This window comes from Chaetura pelagica, unplaced genomic scaffold, assembly GCF_000747805.2.
Source record: "Chaetura pelagica isolate M959 unplaced genomic scaffold, ChaPel_1.0 scaffold46, whole genome shotgun sequence".
Lineage (NCBI taxonomy): Eukaryota > Metazoa > Chordata > Aves > Apodiformes > Apodidae > Chaetura > Chaetura pelagica.
The window spans coordinates 3199229-3208460 of NW_009954102.1; the positions used below are offsets into that span (position 1 = coordinate 3199229).

Consider the following 9232-nt stretch of genomic DNA (forward strand, 5'->3'; position numbering starts at 1 on the left):
AATTCATTTTTAAAACTGGCGTGTTGATTTCTGCAGTTGTTTCCACTGAAGCTTCCATGTTCCTTCTTGTGAGACTAAGAGTGCTGTCATGATTTCCTCCTAGAAATTTGTTATTACTGAGGGACAACGCTGTGGCCAGCTTCAAACCCCTTTTTCTTGTCAAACTTGTTGAACCATCCAGCTTAAATTGCAATGCATCAATGACAGAGAAGGATGAGACACTGAATTGCCCGGCAATGTCTGACTGATTGAACAGCCCAGCAGTTGCAGTTAAAGTGATCACACTGGATTTAAATGACAAGTCACAAGTAATGTTTCCCATGGCAGGAATTAAGATGTGGTTTGCTGGGCTGTTGATTCTGAACCTAGGAAGCTTTAGAGTGCGCAGATCCTGTGGGACATGCAGGACTGGAAGCTCCAGAGAAGGTAAGACTAGTGTGTAAGATGGTACTGAAAAGCCAATAAATGGGACTGTGAATCCTGTTGTGCTTATTTCTTTAGGGAGGATGTAACCAAAGGCTGGCATCTCAGCAGTGAAAGGAGAAACCTCAATATTCACAATTGGAATGGTGTATCCTGGAATCCTGAAGGTCCGTGGCAGTTTGTTCAGTGATGTCTGTATTTTGTATTTGTCAAATTTTGTTTTGGCTTCATTGTATGACTTTGTGAGAAAATCTAGGGCGGCGTTTCTTCCTCTCTCAAAATGCTTGTTGAGGACAGTGATCTGCTTGTTGAGTGCTTCGTGCACTGCAGCTAAAGGCAGTGGGATTACATGCATGTCTTTGTTTTTCTCATACTGAGCATTGAAATTGAAATCAAAAGATTGTCTTGGTGTCTTCAGTAAATTCTTCAGGCCTCCCTCTTCCCACAGTGAAAAATCTTTTACCTGTGGATTTCTGATTAGGGAACCTGAAGCTGAGGAATTGAGAGGGGAATATTCAGGAAGTCTAGGTTGGCATCTCCATTCATTTCGACATGAGCTTCAATTCTGTCATTGTTGTTGCCAGCAGACATATTATGGGAGTATCTGTACTGATTGAACCTGCCTATAGCTTGCCAGCTGACCTGCTGAAGAGGAACTGAGTGCAAAACCATAGTTATTCAGGAAGTCAATTTTGCCAGTCAGTTTCATCGGGAAGCTGATTTTCACATTTCCATCATTGTTTGTTAACAGACGGATTTCAAAAAGCTGTGCCAAGAAGGAAAACTCATTATTTACAGTTCCAGTAATTCGTCCATTGAGCCGAGCATTGTGAGAGCCACTTAATTCTACTCTCGTTCCTCCAAGCTGTACTGCTACTTTCAGAACACTACGTCCCACACGCTGTGACTCAATTTCAGACTGAATCTGAAGGACTGCATGATTTAGGAAACCACATTCGTATCTCACAGCTTGGTTGACTTTCAGGTACTTATCATTTATTCTGTTGTTGGCAGAAAATGTCATAATGGGGCCCTCAACCCTGAAAGTAGCATGTGAATCATGAGTGCCTTCATCAGAGAAATTAGGAGAAGCCCATTTCCAGTTTCCTTTACCGGTGGAGGCAAATGATATATGGCCTGCTTCTATCTCTGTTGTCATATTATTGACAAGCTCAGCCTGGCTGGAGAAGTCAGCTTGTGGAATATTCAGTCTGTGGGAATATGCCGTTCCACTCTGCATCCAAATCTTCCTTTGCAGTTTGACCATTAAATTATTCTGTAGTTCTACTGAATTTTTTGTTGTGTGTAAGTTTGCTCTAGTTTCAGCTTCACCCTCTACTGAAGTCCCTAAAAATACTACTTCATTGGTGTGATCAACTTTAAGGAACCTGTGGTTGACCTTCATGGAATTTTTAAGGTTCAGCTGCTTCATCTCAGGGGCCAAGAGACGTGAATCTCCAATAACACTAAAAACAAGGAAGTCTAATTTGGACGTTGTTTGAGCTGAAAGGGAGGTCACAAATTCTGGACTGCTTGAAGATGTTGTAGTATTATGAACCTCAACTTGTGTAGACAGTGTAAAGAATGGAGAGGTGACTCTGAAAGCACCAGACAATTTGCCAAATGTAGGGACAGTCACAGTATGTGGAATACGTGGAAGCTGGAACTCGGGTATCTTCATGTCGGGAATCTGGAGCTCATTTAGATTTAGCTTTGGAACCAACAATTCTGGTATTTGAAACTGAGGCATTTGTATTTCTGGAAAAGATAAATCAGAAAAAGGCATATCTCTCATCTTCAGGTCTTTAAAATGCAAACCAATTTCTGGCAACTGAAATTCAGCAGTCATGAGTTTGTCAATTGTTTGCACAATCTGAAGTTTAATCTCTTGCAAGTCAATTGTAAAGGAGGGAACTTTAAAGGTATTTAGAACTGTGAATTCTGGGGTAGTAAATTTCACTGGGATTTTCATGTCCTTTAGTCTGTCAATATTTATCTCATAGGAGGGGACATGCAGATCAGTCAGTGGGACAATGAAGTCTGGTGTTCGAAATGTTGCTTCCCGAAGGCTTCGGAGACTAACCTCAAAGGCAGGGATAGTGATTATACCAGCTCTGATTTCAGGGACTTGAAACCCTGTTTCAACAAACTGGTTTAAATTTTCAGCCCAATTTTGTAGATCATACTTTTCAGCCAAAACAACAATTTTCTTATAGGCTATGTACCACTGGTCAGAAATGTATTTGACAATTGATTTGTAGAAATGCCTGACCTCCTGAAGATACTCCTGGAATTCCTGGGAAATATCCACTTGAGAAATCCTCTCTCGAAGGTCTTCCAGGTGTTCATTTACCTTGGCTTTCAGATCAGCAAATGTTGTTGAGTTTATGAGCTCCATCAGCCAGTTAATTATTGCAGCAAGCTTGGTGTCCCTTAGTTGTTCCATGTATTTTGAAATCACAGCTCTGAAATCTTTCACATACAGTTTCAGTGCTTCTACTTTCTGTGGAAGTTCAAGATTTCTGAGTTCCTCATTTATTTTCTGGGTCACCTTTCGGATTCCTTCATTTGCGTCATCAACAAACTGGTTGTAGTCAAAAGATTTGAGTGCTTTAATGACCACATCAAGGAACTCGTTGACTTTCTCTATCATCATTTCATAATCAAAAGTTTGCACTATTCTGACAGCATAATCAACAACATCAACAGCTGAATCAAAGCATGACTTCACATCAATTTTTTTCAAGTAGATGGTCAGTTTCTGGAGAGTTTCTTTTATTCTATACTGGTTAAGCAATTCTATCATTCTGTCCATTAAAAAATATACCTGCTTATCAATTTCATACTTTACAATCAGTTTCTGCACATGATCCTGAAAAGCACTGATCTTCTCAGACACTTCATACTCATCCATCCAACTTAGAATGAAGTATTTGATTTGTTCAAGAACTTCATAAATTTTTTCAATTGGTAATGAACTCTTCAATTTTTCTAAAACTTGTTTAGCATCAAACATCTTAATCTGCTGTTTCAAATTTTCTGCGATGCGTCTCACGTCAATATTCTGAATCTGAATTGTGAGTTGTTCCAGGATTTCCTGTAGTCTAGCTGTAATCTTGTACTCATCATCTACATTTTTAAGCCAAGCCAAAGTGCTGCTTCCAATTTTGCTAGGATAATACTGCCGAAAAAAAAAATGCAATTTCTTTATAATGTCAATGACAGTTGTTCTTATCTTATATTTGTTATCTAGAGCAGTCGCTGTTTCAACTATCTGGTCAAGAAGCTGTGAGATAAGGGCTTTAATGTCATACTGCTCATAATGATCTTTGATAAATTGCTCAATTTGTAGCAGATAGACCTGCAGCTGAGACAGTATTTCCTGAAGACTGTCCATAGCTTTTTCCAGCATAATTAGGAGATCATCAGATGTTATTCTGTAGTCCTTTGTGAAAGCAATCAAATTATTTTTCATGGTGCTAACTCTGCCTTTCATATCTAATTTGTCCATGTAATCATTAATGTGCTGTGGGAGTTTATCCAAATTGTCCTTGAACCTTCTCATATGGTCTTCTACATTAATGTTCTTCAGGTAACTTTGTATGGCCTGCAGTGTGGACAGAATGGTGCTTCTGATTTTTTCAAAGTACACTGGCAAGTGTTTCAAGAATGGTAGGTAAATTACATGCATATCTTTATTTTTGTCATACTTCACAAAGCTATAGATGCTGAATTCTTGTGGCTCTGACATGCTGTCCCTGAGGCCCAAAACATCAATTAAATTAACTTCTTTAGATGCAAAGGGCAGTACGAATGACCTGTCCATTACAGAGAGATCTGCTAAAGCTTTTCCACTAAGTTCCAAACCTGTCTTTTCTGCATCATTGTAAGCACTGAGATCTTGTGAATATACATTATTGTTTAGCTGACTTTTCAATTTCCAAGCACTTGACTGCTCTGATGGAGTAAAAAGCGCATGAACTTTGTTATCAAGCAGTGTTGTGTATCTTCCTCTGGACTTCAAGTTATGACTGGTAGATCCTCTGTAATCATGGGAGAAAGTGAAAGCAAGGGGCTCTGCTTTTAAAAGGAATTTGCTGTAAAGGTCTCCTGTGTGCTCTCCCAGAACAATCAGCTTTCCATTCCCGTTGGTGTGTACATCAGCAGTGATAGCAAAGGGGGCCATAGTGGAACGCACAGCATTGCTGAAACGGAGGGATCTGGAGTCACAGTTTGTGTTCATAGTAAGTGAGGAAGCAAGTCCTGCCACATTCAGATTTACTCTGTGACTCACTGCTGTCCCCTGAACATTTGCAACTGTGTCTGTTTTGAAGTTTGCAGCTAGATCAGCATATGTAATGGTGTAGGTATGCCTTATTTCATCTGCTCCATAGGCTCCTCTGACATTGCCACCCAAGTTCAGCTTCAGAGGCTCGAGGAGCAGGTCTGCTTTGTTGGAAACTTCTGTTTTAGTGTATTTAATGTTGTTGCTCAGCTTAGCTGTAAGTGAGGTAGGCTGCAGCTGTAGGTCGAAAACATGCTTGTGGAACTTGTCAAAGCTGAAGCTGTTGTCTAACTTTGAAGCAAATGTTAAGGATAAGCCAGGAATATTCAAGTCGTTGGTGTACTCCAGCTTAATCTCTTTGAATGATCCTTGAAGATTATTTGAAAACTTCAGCCCTTCGCTATTAACTCTGAAGTTTAAAACATGTTTGTTGTCCATGCCCAGAACTGTGCTCTGGTATTCGCTTCCCAGTGTTATTTCTGCCAGGCTCACTCTTCCACCTAGATTGAATTTTGCGTTGTTTTTGCCGTAGCGCCCAGAAGACGACAGCGACATGGAGCCCCCAGCAGTATCAAGCTTGGCATTCATCTCACTCTGCATTGCTAAGGGACTAAACTGCACATTCGTGGTTGCACTGCTGGCCAGGCCGTACTGATTGACATTGAGGGATGACTTATGTGCAGCTCGATTCCTCTGGTCAGTGATAGAGACATCAGTGTTGAAAACAAGATCCTGGGAATTGAGAGAACCTGCGAACAAGGCATAGCCCTGGGTCTGCTTGTAGGTGGCCTGGTACTCAGATCGAAGTGCTGCCATCTTCTTTGACAAAATGAACTCAATCTTATTGATACCTGCAGTATGTTGATACCTTCCATTTGTTTCAGATGTCACTTTCAGCTGGCTGTTTTCATACTTCAGTGAAGCTGTGTTCTTTAATAGTCCACTTTGTACATCAGAAACTGATGTAATGGAAAATACATCATCGCTGTATCTGCCAGATATCTGATTGGTGGCCTGAAGGTAAGAAGAATCCAACTTCAGATCTGATTTTCCTTCTAATACCCTCCTCTTTTCATGGTATGAGCTTGACAGAGTGTAGATGCTTCTTGCAGAGACAGAACCCACTTCCAGCTGCCCTTCCATCTTGACATTATTGATATTCACATTATTTGTCTTCTCAGAAACGATGTCACCAGACAGGAAAAGCTGAGGACCCAAAGTACTGGATGCTGTAAGTGATACGGTGTAGTTTGCAACTGTACTAGGTTGATAACTGTTTGTCCTGGCCAACTTAAAATCTGATGTTAAGAATCTGTGCTTCAGGTGATTTTCATATGCACAAGCGAATCCATTTCTATTATATGAAGCTTCTCCAGAACCTGAAATAGGAAAAAGGAGACAAAAGATAATTTTGTACTGTTTTGTAATAATTTTGTACTTTTTGTACAAAGGTAATTTGTACCTTTTTGTCTTTAATGTCACTATTATGTTACTGCTTAGTGCTATTACAACATTTTGCTTTAAAGGCCATAATATTTTGGTAAATCCTGAATATATCTATGAAAATTGTTACTGTTCTGATATTTCAGGCTAAAGTTTTAAACTATGAATACATTAAATCTCTACACTACGCTATAATTATATGAAACAACCTGACAATTATGTCATTATTTAAATTAAATTAAGAAATGGACTCCCAAGAAAAACCCATATCTAAAATTCCTCTTTTAAAATGTTTTCTTTATCATGCTTCATTTATAGTGGAGAGTTTAGAAAAGAATCAAGTTATCTCATCCTTTTTCAACCTGAGAAAAACTGCAATTTGAGAGGAACTAACTTAAAAATACCCATCTGAAGACTTACCCAGTTTAGGTCTGGGATGACTGCTGTGTAGTTATGGAAGTATATGGACATATATAAATGATATATATTTTTTTTTTTTTTTAAAATAGAGTGAGAAATAAATTGTTGCCATATCCACACATGTACCTGCACAGCTGATTTTGGAAACACTTGACTCATCAGATACCCAAGTGTTTATAGAATCATGACTTGAGTTTTGAAGTTTTTTTTTCTTACTAGGGAATCTCTAGGAAAATAGGGACCTGGAAAGTCTTTATTGAATTATCTTACTTCATCTTTAGTGCCTGAATAAACAGATTCGCATAATATCTTTAAAAATAAAGAAAAAGAGATTTCAGATTATACACTGCCTTTCTTTAAACAAGCAACAGGAAAAATGAATGTGCTGTACTTGATACATGGAAAATAAAGTAATTAAAATAGTTTTGCCCACATTGCAGCACTAAGACACATTCTTACCTTTCACACGGTAGGAAAGCAGCTCGAAAACTGAATCAGCATTGTTGGTGTAAGTAGTTTTTATGCTGGCTGCTTTCTCTGTGGTGCTGTTAGCCAAAGTGTAAGCTGCTGTCCAGTTGTAGTAGTTGCTGTACACGTTAGCAGAGAGCTCTAAAGTGCCAAGTAAGGGCACAAGGACAGGATAGGATTCTGGAATAGTAAATGTTGGGATTCTGTATTCCTGGGATGGCACACTTATTCCCATTGACTCCATTACCAGAGGAGGTGTTTTAACAGTCTGTGGCACCCTTATGTCATGGGATGTTCTTCCACCAAATGGCAGTGGGATATTAATTAGAAAACTGTTTTCATTGAAGCGGTATCTTATCCGGCCGTCACTGGAAAACAGGAGTGGCTCTGTTAGAAACTGGAAGTCCATGATGCACATACAGAAATTTCCATCATTCCTACTATTTCCATGGTACTGACTTTACTTACATGCTCATATCAACATCTTGATTTTAGGTTCAGAGAGAAATGTAATGATAATCTATTACCAGCATTTTTTAAGCACTCATCAATCAGAATTTACTGAAAGCACTTTCAGTATCAGTGAATTCTGTCAATGTTTATTCCCCTCATTTCATAATCAGGAAGACTGATGGGTCAAGCAGCCCAGAAACACATTCCTTCTGTAACACCTTTCATTAGAATGTAAAGGTTCCTGATTATTTGTTTAGAGCTTAATTAATTTGAGCTCACAGGTGGAGAGTGTCATTCCAGGGGCTTGATAGGCATCTATTACAAATCCTGCATTTGCTTTTCTACTCTGAGAATCCAAATCTGCTTTATAAACATTCATGAAAAGACGTGTTGGCATGAAAATGATCCTTAAAATAAAGGAATTGGCATGAAAATAGCTGACATATAGGAAAAAGATAGTCTCTCCAAAACCACTTTTGCAATGTGTCATCCTGAGTACCAGAAAAAGGTGTTTATATTTTTCCTAAAAAAATTGATTTATTCTTATAGAAATGCATGAAAAGTCACAGTAGCATTAGAAGTCAGAAGAATCTAAATGATCAATAATTTATCTTTCTCATTATAAGTGCTTCATCCAAATATTCAGCATTTCTTTTATTCTGAACACAAATAAATATAAATCTAACCATTTGAGCAGGAGCTAGGACTGAAAAAATGGGATTGTCAGCTGAAAAGTTTGTGGAGAAAACGTGTAATTATGAAAAGGCAAAACAGGAGGAAACTGCCCTTATTTTTGTAAGAACAATAAGCTGGCAGCGATGCTTCTGTTGTTTGGCTAACTGGTCTTTTGTGTTACAAAACCTTCTTTTTACACTTAGAGCTACACCCTAAGATGAAAATTAAGGAAACACTTAAAAAATCTGTTCCTGTACATCAAATGGTTAAAAAGCAACCTCCCAGAGAAGTATAAATTCCCATTATTATTATTCTAATGTGCACTGCTGATAAGAACATAGGACAATAAACATTTTTTTCTAGTGGAAGCAAAAGATGTGTGTCATTAACATACAAGTTCATATTACCACATGAAAAGATGGAAAAACAGTGCTAAGAGAGATCAAATCCAACACTGCTCTCCATCTGTTTTTGTAATCCAATCTTACACCAGCTTCTGTTATCCTTTACATTCACTTCAGCCATCAATATTTCCCTAGCTCATGAGGTAACCATGCAGAGAGGTTTCTATTTGTCACAGTGGTAGCTGAGCAAGTCTTCTGAAGATACTACCAAGCAACATTGTTCCTTGAATCCTTATGCACAGGCAGAGCAGCAAGGTATCAACACTAACTGTCAACAACATGTGCTAGGAACTGTAATGAGAGCAAATCCTGGCAGGTGCATCAGCATTTTAAAGTCTAGATCCACTCTGGCTGACTTATAGTCTTATTTCCTAGAAACAGAATAAATACACTATTTATCTGCCTTCCAATCTCTTTTTTGTTTGTCAAACTGTACTTTTAAGAAATTCTGAACATAATGGATGATCTCCATGAAATTTGACAGAAAGGTAAAAGTCTCAAGGTTAATTACATTCATGCAAGTTCTGTGAAACTCTCTATTAGGTGGAGATGTGTCTAAAATAGGGCAAACATCCAGTCCATATGTGTACAACCATGGGATGTGTTGCCTCTGATCAAGTGACAGACGAAGTGAGGGTACTATATTGGTGGAGGTCAAGCA

At 38.5% G+C, this 9232-nt stretch overlaps 1 protein-coding gene across 1 annotated transcript in view; it reads right to left on the reverse strand.

Moving 5' to 3' along the window:
- APOB (apolipoprotein B) overlaps positions 1–9232 on the reverse strand; it is a 36016-nt gene that overhangs the window by 6550 nt on the left and 20234 nt on the right. Inside the window, 4 exon segments of the mRNA XM_010002408.1 lie at positions 2–903; positions 906–1072; positions 1074–6087; positions 7031–7407. Of these exon segments, the coding sequence (XP_010000710.1) occupies positions 2–903; positions 906–1072; positions 1074–6087; positions 7031–7407 (6460 nt within the window).